Source organism: Balaenoptera musculus, chromosome 8, assembly GCF_009873245.2.
Source record: "Balaenoptera musculus isolate JJ_BM4_2016_0621 chromosome 8, mBalMus1.pri.v3, whole genome shotgun sequence".
Taxonomy (NCBI): Eukaryota; Metazoa; Chordata; class Mammalia; order Artiodactyla; family Balaenopteridae; genus Balaenoptera; species Balaenoptera musculus.
In genome coordinates, this window is record NC_045792.1 from 57032706 (window position 1) to 57052307 (window position 19602).

Here is a 19602-nt window from a genome sequence, read left to right on the forward strand (position 1 = left end):
AGGTAGATAATAATATCCCGTTTTAACAGGCAGGAAAAGCAGGGCTCAAAGAGACTGAGTGCTCAGGGTCACTCAGGTGATACTAGGAGAGCTAGACTTCAGAGGTGGATATTTTGACCCCCGGCTAGAATTCAAATCTCTGACACAGTATTTGTTCCAAGTTAGCACAGTGCCTCTCACTGGTCTTGAAGTCGGCTCTCTTTAGTTCCCCAGTGGAGTCTGGAGAAGGATATTAAGTCTCTTAGTTTTCTCTGGTTCTCCATCTTGCTCACCTGGAGCAAGGGTACCTGCTTTGTAGTTTAAAACTATATAATTCACTTCATATAAAATATATTAGAGGTGCTCAGTGAGTTCCACATTGACTTCTTTAACCTGGTAAGAAAGTTGGGTACTTTCTTATTTCGGTGCCTTGCCTCTGCACAGTGTGGCTCTGGAGTCAGGCAAACTAGGGTTCAAATCACAGCTCTGCCACTTACTGACTCTTATGTGACCTTGAAAAACTGACTTCACATCTTTGAGCCCAGCTTCATCATCTGTAAATCAAGGATAATAATGTCCATGTCATAGGTTTTTGTGCAGATTACATGTATAAGAAACACTTGGCACCATGGCTGGCCCAAGGTAGGTACTCAATAAACACTCTTTTTCCTCTCTTCTCACCATCTCCACGCACCACCACAAGGCATAAGAAGAATCCTTACCTGCTCCAATAAAACGGGGTAGGGGGTAGGGGGAAGAATACTACATCACAGTTGCTTGTTTTTAGGTCTTGACAAGTTCCGAGCTACTTCACCTCTCTGAGCTTCCATTCCCTCCTTTTAACTGTGAAGATAAAAATATATCCTAGGAGATGATCATAAGCCTGAAATTAAAATGTTAGAAAAGTGTTTTGCAACTATAAGATGGTCTTCAAGTCTAAGTTTAATACTAGAGGAGCTTCCTATGCAGTTAATTTATGGTGGTTGTTTTTCTTAATAGGCTATCAAAAGAGCTTCTTTTGGACCCACAACAAACTCTGGTCTTCAAAGTTTGGCATAAAGGAGGTATGAACTCTATATTACTTGGTTGTAAAAATAAGTTCACATCATGTTGACAATTTGCCAATCCTTTTCTTTTTTTAACGAAGTAAAACCACGGCACTGATGGTTCTGGGAACACATATGTATGTTAGGGGTAATCCCACAGATTACCCGCTCTCTGTCATTAAGAGCGGCCTGAGGGAATTCCCTCGCGGTCCAGTGGTTAGGACTTCAGGTAGCTTTCACTGCTGTGGCCCAGGTTCAATTCCTGGTCAGGGAACTAAGATCCCACAAGCCGTGCAATGCGGCCAAAAAAAAACCCAAAAAATGAGCGGCCATAGCCCAAGCTCATTTTGCACCCTGTACTGGTTTTCTAGGGGGGTATTTGTCCTTTTTTGTGTGAATTATGTCTCTTTTGTTCTTAATTAAATATAATACAAGTGTATGTTATAGAAAATTTGGAAAATACAGACAAGTAAAAATAAGAAAATGTAAATCCCTCATAATTCCAAGGGTGATGGTCTTTCAAATGATTTATTTCAAGAGCCACTGCCCTAAGGAAAATCAGTGAGACGTGATAACATAGGGAAAATAACAAGTGTTTTTTATGTTTAAGGGGTGTTTTCTAGTGGCCTATATCAAGAGGACAGAACTCAACCCTGCCAGTTTTTCCCTACCATACAAAAGGGAACTTACAGTAGTTAGAAAGCAGGCTGTGGTTGCCAGTCTCTCATCCTCATTATCTGTCTTCTCTGTTGATTGTGGAATCACTGAACCTTCCCATCCTCTAAATCAGTTTCTCTGTGTGCCACCTCGAATCTCAGTGGCAGGACATGCCCAGCCACATTGCCCAGCTCTTCTCTTTCCCCCACAGATGAGGAGAGGGTGATTGGCTTTGCCTCAGTGGACCTCTCCCCGCTTCTCTCTGGCTTCCAGTTTGTCTGTGGCTGGTACAACATCACAGACTTCAGTGGAGAGTGCCAAGGGCAGATAAAAGTTGCCATCTCCCCTTTGGAGAGTTTGATGCACTTCAGAGAAGAAAGGCAAGCAAGACGTGGGATGGAGACCTCAGGATCACTGGTATGTATCCTGATTCACATCCTTAACCAATAAGGGTTCTACTGAGCAAAACCTATAAGAAGATAATTTACATGTGTTTGGTACTTTCCAGCATACAGAATACATTTGTGTCTCATAATGACCTCATGACCTTTTTGGGGTGAAAATGTTCTGGAATTACATGGTGGTGATGGATGCACAATTCTGAATATACTGAAAACCACTGACTTGAACACTTTCAAAGGGTGAATTTTATAATACATGAATTAAATCTCAATTTTTAAATAAAGTAAGATTAGTTGCAGTGTGGAATCTGAAACCACATTGGATGAACTTTTTAAAAAAAAACTCTGTTACATTAAAATCATTGGTCTATTAAAAAAAAATTAAAAGAGAATGGGAAGAGGGGAATTGATGATAGTAAGTACAGACAACTCTTTCAGGGAGTTAACTGTAAAGGAAAGGAGAATTTTCCAGACTGTCCCAGATAGGAGAGCTCTATCAAGGCAAACACTGTGTTTTACTCACCTGTCTGTCACGCATGCCTGGCCCAGGGTTTGGTAAAGTGGGCATCAGTAAATATCAAATGAATGAATGAGTGAATAAATGCATACGTGAGAAAATGACAAAGAGTTTAAATAGTCCCCATATAGGAGGGTCTTTTCTTTACATCAGCCCTGGTAATCATGAGACAAGAAATATCACAGCCAGATTATCCTCACATGTAAGGAAAATGTAAGATGTCCAGCCAGGAGTTCACAAACTAATGGAGGAAACAAGAGCATAAATAAAAATAAAGCAGCTTTTAAAAAGCAGTCTGAGGGCTTCCCTCGTGGCACAGCAGTTGGGAATCCGCCTGCCAGTGCAGGGGACACGGGTTCGATCCCTGGTCCAGGAAGATCCCACATGCCGTGGAGCAGCTAAGCTAAGTTGTGCACCACAACTACTGAGCATGAGCTGTAGAGCCCACGAACCACAACTACTGAACCCACAAGCCACAGCTACTGAGGCCTGCGTGCCTAGAGCCCACGCTCCGCAACAAGAGAAGCCACTACAATGAGAAGCCCGCACACTGAAACGAAGAGTAGCCCCTGCTCGCCGCAAGTAGAGAAAGCCCATGCGCAGCAACGAAAACCCAATGCAGGCAAAAATTAATTAATTAATTAAATGTTTTTTAAAAATTAAAAAAAGCAGTCTGATAATGTAGTCTGTAAAATGGTGATAATAATAGTACCTACCTCATAAGACTGTGATGTTTAAATGAGAAAATGCATGTACCTTGCTTAGTACAGTGTTCAATACATAGAAAATAATAAATTATATGCATACAATAAATTTTACAAATTTATTTATACTGCTTTTTTCCAAAAGGATTTGTGGCAACAAGTGTGCCATTTTTCTCTTTGCTTCTACAGATCCCAATATACAGTACATTTTCCTTCCCTGCCTCTGATATGTATGGTGCCTTCCCCGGCTGCATTGCAGGACAGACTCCAGAACAACTTGTTCACACCTCATCAAAGGAGGTTGATTTCTCCTCTCCTGGGAGGTGAGTGATTTCGTGATGATAGAAGGAAATGGGGTCAAGAGTGGAAGTGTGCAAACTAGCTTGTCATTTCTCTCTTTCCTTTTTTAGAGGAAGAAATGAGAGACAGGGAAAGACAATTGACCTTCTTTCATAACCCCTGGGAACCCCAAGATCCTATGAAAACAGTTTTTATAAGATAGAAACTAGGGACTTCCCTGGTGGTCCAGTGGTTAAGAATCTGCCTTCCAATGCAGGGGACACAGGCTCGATCCGTGGTCGGGGAACTAAGATCCCACGTGCTGCAGAGCAGCTGAGCCTGTGCACTGCAACTACAGAGCCCACGTGCTCTGGAGCCTGCACGCCACAACTAGAGAGCCTGCGTGCTGCAATGAAAGATCCACATGCTGCAAATAAGACCCATCGCGGCCAAAAATAAATAAATAAATATTTTTTTTAAAAAAAAGGGAAGTTTTACTGCTATCAAAAGGGTAGCTTCAGTGCAAGGGACTCTTTTCTCTTTTCCTCAGAGGCCTTTAACCTTCATCCCTAAAATCAGTCATCAGCTGTGTGAGAAACATATCATGACCTTTCCCCTCCCAAACCTACATGCCAGGTTATTTTGTGAAAAGCAGTTGGCCCACCTTTATCACCTAGCCAACTGTGGATATGCATATGGATATCAGGGCTAGAGCATATTCCATCCTGTCAAAGGGTAGAATCTAAGACTAAGATTGCTTCTTTCCACCCCATTCCCCTCAGGCCCTAGTGTCATTTGGCATCCCCCTGCCTCCATCAGTCTTTTCCTTGTCTCTCTCTCCACCTCAGGGAGAAGGCAAGGGATCTTATACGAGATACTCCTACAGCAGCAGTTACTGAGTAGACCCTTTATTCCAAGAAAGATACTCTAATACTGCTTAGCCACTCAAAGACCCATTTCAGTGCTATGTAGCTTTCCTACCACATGAAGAGAGCCTCTGCCCTCTGCATAAAGGGAGCCCATGTGTATGTGAAATCCTAGATCCCAATATCTATTTTATAGGTGTTACGTTGACCATAGCCAATCAGTGAGACAAAGGAATCTCAGAATAATTATGCTGAGAGAGAGAATAATTATGCTGAGAGAGAGAAGCTAGACAAAGAGTACATTGTATATGATTCCATTTATATAAAATTCTAGAAAATATGTACTAATCTATAGTGACAGAAAGAAAATCAGTGGTTGCCTAGGGATAACGCAGGATGAATGGAGCGGGAAAGAGGGAGGAATTACAAAGGACAGGGGGAAACTTTTAAGGGTGATGGATATGTTCATTATCTTAATGTGTGTGGTAATGGTTTCCTTAGAGGTACATATATGTCAAAATACATATTGTACACTTTAAATATGTGAAGTTTATTATATACCGGTTATACTTTAATAAAGCAGTGGTTCTCAAACATTTCCACTTCAGAACTCCCTTATACTCTTAAAAATTATTGATGACCTCAAAGAGGTTTGTTTCTGTAGGTTATAGCTATCAGTTTTTACCATATTAGAAATTTAAATGGAGACACTTTTTAATTTCTTACAATTTTTTTTAATTTTTATTTTTATTGAAGTATAGTTGATTTACAATATCATGTTAGTTTCAGGTATACAGCACAGTAATTCAGTGATATATATATATATATATATATATATATATATATATATATTCCTTTTCAGATTCTTTTCCCTTATAGGTTATTACAAAATATTGAGTATAGTTCCCTGTGCTATACAGTAGGTCCTTGTTGGTTATCTTTTTTTTTTTTAATTTTTTAATTTTTTCGGCCATGCTGTGCAGCATGCAAGATCTTAGTCTCCCAACCAGGGATCAAACCTGTGCCCCCTGCATTGGAAGCACAGAGTCCTAACTGCTGGACCACCAGGGAATTCCCGGTTATCTGTTTTATATATAGTAGTGTGTATATGTTAATCCCAACTTTCTAACTTATCCCTCCCTGCAACCACCCCCAAACTGAGAAACTTTTAAAACATAATATACAAAATCAATTGTGTTTCTGTACGTCAGCAATGAATAATCCAAAATGAAATTGAAAAGATGATTCCATTTACAATAGCATCAAAGAAAATAAAATACTTAAGAATAAATTTAACCAAAAAAGTACAGAACTTGTTCTCTGAAAACTATAAACCATTGTTGAAATAAATTAAAGAAGTTCTAAATAATGGAAAGATATCCCATGTTCATGGATTGGAAGACTTAATATTGTTAATATCAGTTCCCCAAATTGATCTGTAGATTCAACATACTCCCTATATCACAGTCCCTGCTGGATTCCTTATGGAAATGGGCAAGCTAGTCCTAAAATTCATATGGAAATTTAAGGGACACAGACTAGGCAAAACAATCTTGAAAAGGAAGAAAAACATTCCCAATTTCAAAACTTACTACAAAGCTACAGTAAACAATGCAGTACTGGTATAAGGATAGAAATAAAGATCAATAGAATAGAATTGAGAGTCCAGAAATAAACCCATGTGCCAAGGATGCCAAGATGTCAAAGGTGCCAAGATGGTTTAATAGAATAGTCTTTTCAAGAAATGTGTTGGAACAACTGGATATCCGCAAGCAGAAGACTGAAGTGGGACCCCCTTCCTCAGACCATATACAGAACTAACTCCAAATGGGTCATATATCTAAATATAAGAGCTAAAACTATAAAAACTCTTAGAAGAAAACATAGTAAATTTTTTATAACCTTTGATTAGGCAATGATTCCTTAGATATGACACCAGAAGTAGAAGCAACAAAGGAAAAAATAAATTGGATTCATCAAAATTTAAAACTTTCCTTCTACAAACGATACCAAGAAAGTGAAAAGACAACCCACAGAATGTGAGAAAATATTTGCAAATCATAGATCTGATAAGAGACTTGTATCCAGAATATATAAAGAGTTCTTACAACTTAATAATATAAAGCAAATAACTCAATTAAAAATAAGCAAATGATCTGAATAGATATATCTCTAAAGAAGATATACAAATGGCCAATAAGCACATGAAAGGTGTTTGTCATTAGCCATCAGGGAAATATAAATAAAAACTATAATGACATACCACTTCACATCCACTAGGACGGCTGTAATCAAAAAGACAAATATCACAAGTGTTGGGGAGGATATGGAGAAATTGGAATCCTCATACATGGCTTGTGGGAATGTAGAATGGTGCAGCTGTTTTGGAAAACAGTCTGGTAGTTCCTTAAAAGGTTAAACATAGAAGAACCGTATGATCCAGTACTTTCACTCCTATGTATATACCCAAGAGAAATGAAAACATATGTCCACACAAAAACTTGTACATGATTGTTTGTAGCAGCATTATTCCTAATAACCAAAAAATAGAAACAACCCAAATGTCTATCAACTGGTAAGTAGATAAACAAAATGTGATATATCTATACAATGGAAAATTATTCAGCCATGAAAAGGAATGAAGTACTGATATATGCTACCACATAGATTAAGCTTGAAAACAGTATGCTAAATGGAAGAAGCTAGTCACAAAACATCACATATGTATGATTCCATTAATATAAAATATCTGGATTAGGCAAATCTATAGAGACAGGAAGTGGATTAGCAGTTGCGTGGGGCTGGGAGGTTTGGGTGGAGGGTCAGGGGAGAGGAGGAAATATGGAGTAATGGCTGTTAGGTATAGGATTTCTTTTTAGAGTGATGAAAATATTCTAAAATTGATTGTGCTGATGGTTGCACAGCTCTGAATATATTAAAATCCATTGTATTGTACACTTGAAATGGGTGAATTATTTGTTATGTGAATTATATCTCAATGAAGCTGTTATTTAAAAAGAAGAAGGGACTTCCCTGGTTGTCCAGTGGTTAAGAATCCACCTTCCAATGCAGGGGACGCAGGTTTGATCCCTGGCTGGAGAACTAAGATCCCACATGCCGCGGGACAATTGAGCCCACACACCATGACTAGAGAGCCTATGTGCCACAACTACAGAGCCCATGCACTCTGGAGCCCACGCGTGCCGCAGCTAGAGAGAAGCCTGTGCGCCGCAACAAAAGATCCTGCGTGCCACAACTAAGACCCAACTAAGCCAAAAATAAATTAATTAATTTTTTAAATAAATAAATAATTTAAAAAGTAAATTAGTTAATTAAAAAACAAAAAGAAGATGATTATTGCTGGGATCAAGTTCTTGAATACCATGCTAAGGAACTTGAAATTTGTTCTAAAGATAAAAAAAGAGAAGCCAAAGCTAGAAAGGAATGATAGTAATTGAATAGGTTAGTACATGTTGAATGCTTAGAACAGTGCTTGGCACATAATAAGGACTCCATAAATGTTGTTGTTATTGTTATTTCAGTTCTGTGTTTTTAAAAAATCACTGAGGCTATAATATAGAGAATTTATAAAAGGGGAATGAATAAGACTGAAGACAGAATTATTCAGGAGATAATTATAATCCAAGCAATTGAGTCGATGAAGCCGGAACTGTGGTAGTGGGGATGGATTTGCAGTACCATGTCAGGAGGGTGATTTGTTTGTTGTCACAAATTTATTGTTTGTTTTCTCATTGGTTGGGAATTTATTTTGCCCCCATTTATTCCTGATAGAAGCAGTACCACAAGAAGCAAGGCATCACGCCACGAAGAGCATGTGCAGAACATCCGCCGATTCCATGAATCCCTGCAGCAGGGAGAGGCAATCTTGCCAAGTGATGACAAACTGACCACATCACCCTTGTCCTCCCATACTTCCATTCTGACTTCTCTCAGGTGAGGCTCTCTGCTGAGTAAAGACACAGGGAACCATAGTGGAGCACAAGGTGAATGGGCAAAGGCAACCTGCAGTACTGCTTTCTATCAGCTACCACCGCTCCGGGATGTTTAGCAAGGGCTTTCGTGTATGTTAGCTTCGAAGTGGACCTGGAGCCTCACAGGATTCCTCACAGATGAATCTGTCTCAGCTTGGGGCCTTCCAGTCCTTCAGGGGGCTATATTTCTGGTCCACCTACAAATATAGAAACTTTAGATTGGTCATCAGACTTCATAATAACCACCCTAACATCTACTCTACAATTTACAAAGCCTGATCCTGCCTACTGTCTCACTGTCTTTATCCTCACAACCACCGGATTCTTCCAGACCAGCATCTGTCCTGTTAATGCTTCCCTGTCTCTTTCTTAGTTTAGTCAGCATCTGAGCCAGAAAAGCACTGTGAGAATTGAAAGGACCATTAGAGATCATTTGGATCAGCCCCTGGATTACCTAGTAAGAAGTGTGGTGCAGTGGAAAGGACTTGGCTCCAGTCAGATAGACTTGATTTCCAATCCTGGCTCTGCCATTCCCAGCAGAGGAGACAGCCATGTTGCCATTATAATTATAACCATGTATGATAAGAGTTCCAGGTTTCCTGGCCAAGGGTACATGAAGGAATGAGTAACATTCTAGGTTGGTCATGGAAAGATATAAAGAAGTCACATTTGAACTGGTCTTTAAAGGAACAAGTCAACAAATATGAAGGGCATTCTGTGCAGAAAAAAAATGTGCTAAGGCCCAGGAGCATGAAACAATAAGCCCAGTTTGGGGAGACACCAGCAGTGCAGTTAGGGTGAGGCTGAGCATAAGATGTAGGGAGCAGGGCAAGTTGTGTGGGAGTCAGTTCTCGAAGGGCCTTGAATGTCAGGCCAAGAGTTTGCACTTTTACAACAGTGATTCTCAAATGGAAAGTGATGGGGCTGGGAGGAAGAGAATGTGTAAAGTTTGAGGAAACAAATATAAAAAAGGATTTTACTTTTTTTTTTTTTTTTTCTTATTTATTTTTTGCTGTGTTGGGTCTTCGTTTCTGTGCGAGGGCCTTCTCTAGTTGTGGCAAGTGGGGGCCACCCTTCATCGCGGTGCGCGGGCCTCTCACCGTCGCGGCCTCTCTTGTTGCGGAGCACAGGCTCCAGACGCACAGGCCCAGTAGTTGTGGCTCACGGGCCCAATTGCTCCGCGGCATGTGGGATCTTCCCGGACCAGGGCTCGAACCCGTGTGCCCTGCATTGGCAGGCAGATTCTCAACCACTGCGCCACCAGGGAAGCCCAAGGATTTTACTTTTTAAAAAAACTAATCTATTATTTGATTTCATAAAACAAGCTCAGAATGAAAGATTGGCAAAATCTTTTTTGGTGGGACATGGGTTAGAAAGGACTGAGCAGTCGTGCTATAGACGGGGAAATTGCTCAAACTTATAAGGAAGTAATATGTTCAGATTCTCATTTTAGGAAGATGCTGGAGATTGGAGGCTAAGTAAAACCATCAACAGTGTGGCTGCATTTTATTGGACCATTCACATGGCATACTTTAGCACCCACTGAGGAAGGAGAGAAAGAAACTCTCCTTCACCCTAGAGCAGTTTCTCTCAACCTCAGCACTGTTGACATTTGGGCCAGATATTTTGCCTGTGGGGGCCTGTCCTGTGCATCCTAGGATATTTAGCAGCATCCCTGGTCTCTATCCACTAAATATTAGTAGCACCCCTCCCCCAGCTGTGACAACCAAAAATGTCTCCATACATTGCCGAATGTCCCCTTGGAGCTAAAACCATCAGGCTAAAAACCACTGCCCTGGAGGAGTGGTTCTCAAAATTTAGTGTGTGTCAGAATCACATGAAGAGCTTATTAAAACAGTTATTGCTGGGACCCACCCATACAGCTCTTGATTCAGTAGGTCTAGGATAGGGCCTGAGAGCTTGCGTTTCTAACGACTTCTCAGGTAACGCTGATGCTGCCAGTCCTAGAGCCAGGTTTTGAGAACCACTGCCGTAGACAAATTCCCTACGAAACAGATGAAACAAGATGATGTCAATTTTGCATTACTTCCTTGGGTTCATGGAGCCCTAAAGCAGTGTTTCATTTGAGTCACAGCAATCCTGTGAGGCCTGCAGGGCAAGTATTACCAAACTTTTCCCACAAATGAGGAATTTGCAGCTAGGTGTTAATAGGTTCTATACCCAGAACCTCTGACAAGGCCAGTTGGGTTTGCATATTTTCTAAAGCTTCACCAAGTTGACATTTGTCTGCATGTTCCTGCTACAGGTATTTATCTGTGTGGCATAAACCCAAATATAGACACCTAAGTAAATCCACTATGATTTGATAGAGTTGTGGCTTCTAGTGATAGAATAAGGATCAGCTTTGTCCTCTCATTTAATTTACGTTTGACTCTAAGATATGCAGACTGTTCTTAACAAAAGGATAGAAAGACTTTCTGTTTACTTCACAGTTTTTTAGTGTCTGTGTTGTGCCAGTTGTGCCGGGCACACTGAGTATACTAGAGAAATAGAGAAGTTTGAGATATTATCTTCTATTACCAGACGCGCATGGCCTAGCTAGGGAAACTAAACTAACACATAATGAGAAAACTAAGGGAAAATCTAAGGCAGAAGGTTAGATGCCAAGAGTGAAGGAGTTTAAGGGAGAGGTGGCCTAATGACTTGGGACAATGGACTTTGAAAAGGAGAAATATGAGCTGCACCTTAAAAAGTGAATAGGACAGGGACAGAGCAGGGAGCAGCTTGAACTCGGGTTCTAGCCTGCAGGGGTGTGAGGCAGAAATGAACCCAGTTGGGACAGAGCCCATCTACTATAATGGAAAAAGCATAAGTCTTGGAGTTACAATTTCTGAGTAGCTGCATGCTACTACTTACCCTAGACAAATCACTTAAATTCTCTGACCTCACATTCCTTATTTGTAAAACAGTAATTACTGATCTCATCTGGTTGGATGAGAATTAAACAAGGTAATGTGTTTGAAAGCATAAAACGTAAAATCCTATGCAAGTGAAGGTGGTAATAGTTGGTGTGATTTCTCTTCGGAGTAGTAAGAATGAATGTGCCCCCATTAAAGGTTTTTGAACAGAAGATTTTTTTTTAATTAATTAATTTATTTATTTATTTATTTTTGGCTGTGTTGGGTCTTCATTTCTATGCGAGGGCTTTCTCCAGTTGTGGCAAGCGGGGGCCACTCTTCATCGCGGTGCGTGGGCCTCTTACTATCGCGGCCTCTCTTGTTGCGGAGCACAAGCTCCAGACGCGCAGGCTCAGTAGTTGTGGCTCACGGGCCTAGTTGCTCCGCGGCATGTGGGATCCTCCCAGACCAGGGCTCGAACCCGTGTCCCCTGCATTGGCAGGCAGATTCTCAGCCACTGCGCCACCAGGGAAGCCCCCAGAAGATTTTTTTAAAGGTCATTTATTCATATCTATTTATCCATTCAGCATTCATTTATTTTGTGCCAAGCACTGTGCTGGGTGCAGTAGATATAAAGGAATCAGCACAGAGTTCACATCACATCAGGGGAAATTGATGTGAAACAAACAAATGATATGGTTGAAGAGTACAGAAAGAACTAGAGCACAGAGGAGTGGCCCTTAAACCAACTTAGAGAGTCAGGGAAGGCTTGCTGGAAGAGGTCACTTGCTTGAAGGATCAGGAATGGTTAAAAGGTAGCAGAGGTCAGTGCTAGCCCAGAGTAAGGGGAAGTGAGGATTGGAATGATGATAAGAATTGTTCCCTATAAGGAGGTAGAATACTTGCTGGACATCAGAAGAGGAATCCCATTAACCAGACAGAGAGGGAAAATGTTGTCCCCGGCAGTGGGATTGTAGTCAGAGAGGTGAAGGATGAATTGGTGGATTGGAGAGAGAGGGGCCCTGCTGTTAATAGACCAAGTGAGAGATGCTAAGGTCCTAGCTCAAGCAATGGAAGGTCAGGGGAACATAAAAGATGCTCATAATCCCAGTGAATGACCCTTTTTTCTTCTCCCCTTCTTCTTTTGCAGGAGGAATCTGAGTGAGCTAGATCAGCTCCAGCGGTACTTCAGCCAGAAGCTCACCAAGCCTTTACTTCCCCTCAGTCCTCAGACCCATACTGCCATCTCGCAGTGCCAAGAGAGTCAGAGGGACCATCTTCGGCCAGGAGCCAGCAGCCTAGACCCCGAAAACCATTGCATCCTGGAGAAATCCAGTAACCTGGTGTTGCAAGTCAGCTCCTTAATCTCGGGTATGGCTCAGGGCCGCTCTTGTTGAGGAGTTATGGTCATGGGTGCTTATTCAAAAAGCATTTGAATGTGTGCCTTCAGACAAGTCTTTATGGCAAATAGAGACCAACAGCTTTCACCATCTCTCTTACTTACTTATTTACTGTCTTCCTTTTGAAAGGAGAGACATAGTAGCGTGGCATTGGAACGTGTGCAATGGAAAGAACATGGGACTGAGAGGCAGGCGACCCGAGTTGAATCCTTGGTGGGTTTGTGGCACAGACTTACTGTTTGACTCTGAGCATACCCTTTCTCTTCTTGAGCTTCAGTTTCCCCAACCAGAAAAAGAGGGGAATGGATTAGATGAGTTCTTCAGTGGCAGTTCGTGAACTCGTGCCACTCTATTTTCGGAAAAACTCAACTACAAACATATTTCAGATTTTAATTCTCAGAGGCCAGAAGACTGCATTTTTATCAAGCACCCCAGATGATTCTAGGTGTTGGTGGTCCATAGTCTACCCTTTGAAAAGCCCCCTTAACTGGTGGTTCTCACTTTGACTGTATTGATACCATTGAGGGAGCTTTTTTTTTTTTTTTTTTTTTCTTGGCCACACCGCTATCGTAGCTTCCTGACCAGGGATTGAACCCGGGCCCTTAGCAGTGAAAGCACGGAGTCCTAACCACTGGACTGCCAGGGAATTCCCGGGATCGTTTTTCTCAAGCAGAATGTGTAGATTCTACACAGGGATGAATAAGTTCAGTTTTTTCTCTTTAAAGGGAAAAAAAGCCACCATGGTTGATATTAGGCACAAACCTTCCTACCCTCTTCTCCCAGATACCTAACCTGTTGGTAGCCAGGACCACAGAAGTGTACTCTGTGTTTGGCTTCCACTTGCTTGGAAATAATCAGTCAACTGTTTATTGAGCACCAGCTGTGCCAGGCATTATTGTGTCACTAGTTCTGGCAGGATACAGTGGTGGACAAGACAGGCATTGTCTGTGCTTTCATCAAGCATGCATGCTGTAGTCAACCAAAGAAGCTGCCCCCCAGAAAGAAAGCATAAGAGCAAAACAGAGGGAGGCTTGTTTGGGGTGGAGGTGAGAGTGGATAAGGAGAATCCCTTTAAAGGTCATATTAAAAGAGGAGAGTGAGGAGAATCAAAGGCTTGAAGCCGAAGGGCCTTGAAGGCAAGCTTAGGAGTTTAATCTTTATCCTGGAAGAAAAGGGGGAGTTCTAAGCAAGGGGATGACAGAAGGAGAACTGATTTTTACAAGGAGAGGATGACTTTTGAAAGGAGTTACTGAATGCCTATATATGTGCTACACAATGTATGCCCATTTATCTCATATATTTTTCACCATAACGCTGTGAAAAAGGTGGTTTATCACATTTTAAAGATAAACAGACTCAGGATAGTTTGCTCGTAACCACAAAATTGACAAGTGACAGTAGAGATTTGAACCCAAGACTGACTGGCTCCAAAGCCTGTGCTCTTCCCAGCACACCATGTTGCCTCCATTTTCTTCACAAATCTCCACAGCCTTATCATTTGGGTGATGGGTATTTCTTTGCTTTTATTTTCCAAATAAAATAGTTCTAATAACTGTCATCAAATAGGTAAATAAGTGGATTCTCATTTTGGTTTTTAATATAGGTAATTACTGAAGTAAATGGAAGCATGAACATTCCCGCCAGGACTCCCAGCTCCCAAGAATTCCTGAGCATGAGCAGATAGTCTCTGAAAGTGTTTCCACAGACGTAACCACAGCTATAAATGGATTAGATTTTGGTCCTCTGATATTAGAATAAAATGCTAGAAATTGTACTGCCTTGAATATAGTTTCACTGACTCTTGGGGGCAAATTAACTATTATCTTTAAGGTTTGTTCAAAGGTCTGATTGCAAGACTACATCTGAAACTAGAAGCTAATGTGGGAAAGTTGAGTGGTCTGTGGCCCTACCTTGTAGTAAGAGTGATATCTGTTACTGTTTAGATCTGCAGACTATCACCCGGAGCTCTCAAGGATCTTTGCGTTCTCACCAAGCGAGGAGTAGAAGCAGAGAAGTCACCACCCTCCCAGATGCTCAGGACACAGTAGCCATGGAAGAACGAAGCACAACTCCAGACCTGCCATTGGCAAGAGCTCCAGATGAGGGCAGAAACTCCCCACTTCCCTCTACTCTTGAAGAGACTTCAAGTGGAAGAGGAATGCTTCATGAGGCCCTGGGGCACACGGTACCCATCACAAGAATGCAGAGCAGTGAGGACACCAAGGCAGGCCTGGCCTACAGTGATGAGGACTATGAAGAAGACATCATTGAGCCCAGGACCCTCAATGAGATCACCACCGTAACAGACAAAACTAGCCCTTGGTCCAGTTTCATGTCAGATGCAAGTGAGATCATCAGCCCTCAGCCTGATGAGGGGCAGAGGGAAGGCCCCTCTTGTCCTTCAGAGCCTTTCCTCAGAGAGGAGCTCAAGGTCAGAAGTAGCTTTCTGTCCAGCCCGGAAAGGACTGTTAACCCCCACTTGCATAGGCAGGGCTCTCCTAGCCACAGTATTGTTCCTTGTGAGGGTGTGGCCTGTAAGGCCAGGGTTGGAGAGCCTGCCTCAGCAGGCCCTCAGCTCAGCTCCCATGTGACACTCTCAGGAGCCCAACAGAGCAAAACCTGTGTTGGGTGGCACTCACCAAAGGCAGACCAGGACCAGGAGCCCAAGCCAGAGGCCCAGGCTGAGAAGGAAGTGGTCTCCGATGAGCTAAGTGACTCTGCTGATAGCTCTGAGAAGCTCCCTCTACACCCAGCCTCCCAGAGCAGAAGGGAAAACCATAAGCAGCCACCCATCAACTGCCCTGACATCAGGCACAAGCAGGAGACATCTGGGTCAGAGGTGTCCACGAAGCAGAGCATCCTCCTGTATCCTTTGGTGTTTCCCCCAGGTAGCCCCTTAAGCCATCTCTAGGCATTTTGGGTGCTGGTGCTTAGGCCAGCCGCATGAGCGTGAGCAGTGGCCCCCCTCATAGAATGCACTCAGGGGCGTGGGGAGCCCCTTCCTGCTGAAGACTCACCTGTACTGATCAGGTGCTACGATTCTACCGTTATCATCAGGCCTCTGAAGCATAATGCTTTAAACTGGGTTTAGATGTTGGTAGTACATTCATTAGCCTATCCTAGCCTGATTTATCTGATTAATCTCTGGGTATTTTACACCTGAAGGCAAGGTTCTGCATCTAAGGAATGAGACCATTAATCTCAGTTGAAATTCCAGGGGAGGGTGTAGAGAAAGAAGAGTCCTACCACGGATTGAGCATTTACCATGTGCCAGGCACTTTACGTACATTTTGCATTCGGTCACACAAGTCTTTAAAGTTGGTATCATTTCTATTTTGCATGTAATGAAATGGAGACTCAGAGTTTTAGTGACTTGCCTAATTAATTTTTTTTAAAGGCAAGTGATGGAGCCAAGGGGAGGGGAAAGTGGGCACTGTTGAAATGGTCTTACCCAAGCCCCCCCAGGATGGCAGTGTTGATGGGGAGAGGGGCATCTGACATTCCCCCTCTTCCTCCTTTGAAATGCAGATGGGCATGTTATGGGGAAAGGAAACCACTTGGGACCATCAGTAGCCCTCACATCTGTAGCCTAACCAGCTGATCACATCAGCTCACCTGATATCCCAACAATAAGCAGGGGTTATTGCAGGGCTGGTGGGTGAAGCAGGCTGCCTTTGTAGTGCTTTGCAGTTCTTTCTCCACTAGAAATCAGGGGGCCTGACTTTGACCATTCGGACCCAGCTGTTACTACTTGTGTAACGTCAAGCATATAGTTTAACCTTTCTGAGCCTCGATTTCTTCACCTATAAGATGGAGGTAGTAATCCCTTACCCACCAGACTGTACACTCACAGGTAGGTCAAGGACCTTGTCTTTCTCCATGTCCCCAGACATGACACACAGAAAGGATCAGTAAATATAGATTGAAATGAGCTATCAGTTTCACAGGATTCTTGAGAAACTCAAATGAGTGGGAACATTTGTACATACCACACAGATGTGATTATTGATGTAAGGCAGAGAGAAACCTGAGGGTAGGGGGTATGGGCTCAGGAGAGGCTTAAAGCGTGAAATGGCTGGAGGCTGAGCACTGAAAGCAGAGTGCCTCGGTGTTCTTTCCTGGCCTCGTTCTTCCTGGCTTCTGATGTTTCTGCCTCTACAGTCGATTTAGTTGTGCTCAGAGTTTATGGTCAGTGGAGGAGCAGTCACATGTGCCAGGTCCTAAGGGCACTGCTTTAATTCGGGCCTTCCCAACTGCTCATTCTTTCAAAAAGTGAGTATTGCCAGGCCCGGTGCTGTGTAATGAGGACAGAGATTTGAATCAGCCCTTACCTCGAGAAGTTCCCATTATGAGGTAGGAGACAGGTAATGACAGTAACAGTAAATAGGCAGTGATAAATAGCCTTTGTTGTTCTAAGGCATGGACAAAATGCTAGGGAACAAGAGGAGGAAGCTGCCATAACTCTGTTTGGAGGTACCCCAGAAAGAGAGCCAGTAGAGCTGGACCTCAAAGATGAATAGCCATTCTGTAGGCAGGGACAAGAACGTTGTAGTCACAGCGAACTGTGTGTGCAGAGGCGTAGCCACTTGAAGGAGCCTGGCCTGTGGGCAGAAGTCACTGTGGTTAGAGCCCCCGGATAAGAGGGGTGGTGAGGGGTGAAGCTGGGCTGGATCTTAAGGGGCCTTTTATATCTGGCTGAGGTACTTGGACTCTGTCTTGTTAGCAGATTAAACTTCAGTTTCCTTATCTTTAAATAAATAAGTAATAACAGTAGTTTTCTTGTGGGGTTGTTGTGAAAATTAAATTAACAATGTAAACTACCTAGCATAGTGCCTGGTACGTAAATAGTGTTCAGTAAATGTTAAGCAAGCATATGATTGGTCAGATTTACATATTAGAAAATTCTCCCAGTGCCTTGTAGAGGGTGGATTAGGTCAGGAGAGACCAGAAGCAAGGAGACCAGGTAGGAAACTTGCAGTAATAATGAAAGATGAAGAAAGTCTGACCTAAAGCATAGACTGCTTTATGATGAGGAAAAGGAGGAGGGATCTGAGAGGATTAGATAGGGGCAGGGGATGAGAAAGAGGAAAACAGAAAGTATGACTGAGAGATTTCTGTCACAAGTTAGGTCATTTACTAGGTAAGAAATAGCACATAAAGACAGACAGTTTGGAGGGAAGAGGCAGACTGCTGTTTTGCACATGTGCCTGTGAGACGTCCAGGAGGAAATGCAGGCCTGGAGTTCAGGATGAGATCAGCTATGAAGGTAGATATCTCTGGAAACAGACAAGAACAGCAAGGAGACAGAGAAAGGGAGAGCCACACAAGACAGAGCCCCGAGGATCACCAGTACGTGAGGGCGGGGGGAGCAGACGCGCCCACAGAGGAGGTGGAGGAGAGCCGGTGAGAGAGATGGGAGCAGCAGGGTTTCGGGGAGTGGTGGTCAGCACCCTGATGCTTAAGACGTCCAGCACAATGCGGACTGACATGTATTCGCTGGCTTTAGCATTAGGAGGACAGTGCAGAGGTGGGGATGGAAAGCAGATTTCAGTAGGTGTGAGGGAACCAGTGGTGACTTTTCCCCCTCAACTGGGGAGACAGGAAGGGCTGACATTTACTGAGTACATGCTATGTGTCAGGCACCATTCTAAGCACTTTGTATATATAATGTCATTTAATTCTCAAAAGGTACAATTATTATATCCATCTTACAGATGAAGGAACAAGCACAAAGTGTGAACTTTTGTGAAGGTACCATCTAATAAGTGACAGAGGTTACTGTTGGAGCAGGACCCTTAGAAAGACAGGTGGTGCTGGGCTGAGCAGGGGAGTTTGGTGTTTCAGCACACCCTGGGCACCTCACAGCCAAGCTGACTGTCAGGCTGAGAGTCCTCAGCAGTCAGAGCGGCAACAGCAAATAGGCCTTACCTCACCGGGGTCTCTGAGGAAGGCTGAGGTCAAAGGGCTCTTTCCCTTCAGGATTTCCAACTCCGTCCCCACCTCTCTGTAGAAAAATCAGGGACTTGAGCCAAAGCAGGAAATGATGCATTTCATTCATTCAGTAGATATTTATTGAACATTTATTGTGTCTCAGGTACTATGCTAGGTGACAGGAATATAGTATGAAAAAGAGCTCATCTTTGCCCTCCTCGAGTTCAAAGTCTAGCATGGAAGAACAGTGATAGACCAATTTGCATCAGAACCATACTTAGCTTATTGAACAGAAACAAATAGACCATCAAAACAGTCCCCTCCTTCCCCTCCCAAACTGAATCATTGCTTTGACTGAACAAATTTGTGGAACACTGTGTTCTCAACACAGTACTGGGTACCTCCAGAGGATATGGAGAAGTGCAAGATACAGCACCCGACTTCTAGGGCTCACGTCCAGGTGGTGGATCAGCTGTGCCTACTTATGCAGAGCCCTCGTTTCTGGATGTGAGCACAGAACACCCAGGAGGACAGGCCCTCCTTCAATGCCAGGCAGCACCTTCCAGCCTAAGATGCTGCCCTGGAGCCACCTTCCCACCCCTACCCTGTCTGTCAGGTTTTGGCCAGCAGGTCCTCGGCAAGTATCATCCAGTGCTTGCTACCTGCCAGCCTCATGGGGCTCTAGGGAAGTAGTGAGGTGACTGAAGGAAATACACCACCTCTGCCTTTGAGAAGCTTAGGGAATATTGAGGGAAACAAATTGAGAATCATATCAGACTAAATAAGCATTAGCCTGTGTTTTAGACTGGGCTCTAGACTAGGAAAGGAGGGGTCACTGTGGCTGAGATTTAGAGGAGGCTTCCGGGAGGACGCAGGATCTGAAGTGACCCATAAAGTATAGACCAATTTGTTAGGAGTTGCAGGGCCTTCCAGGCAGAGGGAACCACTTGAGCAAAGGATTCATGGGCAGGA

At 43.1% G+C, this 19602-nt stretch overlaps 1 protein-coding gene across 5 annotated transcripts in view; it reads left to right on the top strand.

Annotated features, from left to right (window-relative positions):
- C2CD3 (C2 domain containing 3 centriole elongation regulator) overlaps positions 1-19602 on the top strand; it is a 129128-nt gene that overhangs the window by 90519 nt on the left and 19007 nt on the right. For 4 of the 5 annotated variants that reach the window (XM_036859728.1, XM_036859730.1, XM_036859731.1 and 1 more), the window contains 6 exons: positions 979-1043; positions 1894-2099; positions 3494-3627; positions 8242-8403; positions 12450-12670; positions 14643-15564. In XM_036859728.1, coding sequence (XP_036715623.1) covers positions 979-1043; positions 1894-2099; positions 3494-3627; positions 8242-8403; positions 12450-12670; positions 14643-15564 — 1710 coding nt within the window. The remainder of the gene's footprint in view (positions 1-978; positions 1044-1893; positions 2100-3493; positions 3628-8241; positions 8404-12449; positions 12671-14642; positions 15565-19602) is intronic. The other variant, XM_036859729.1, reaches the window with a different exon arrangement.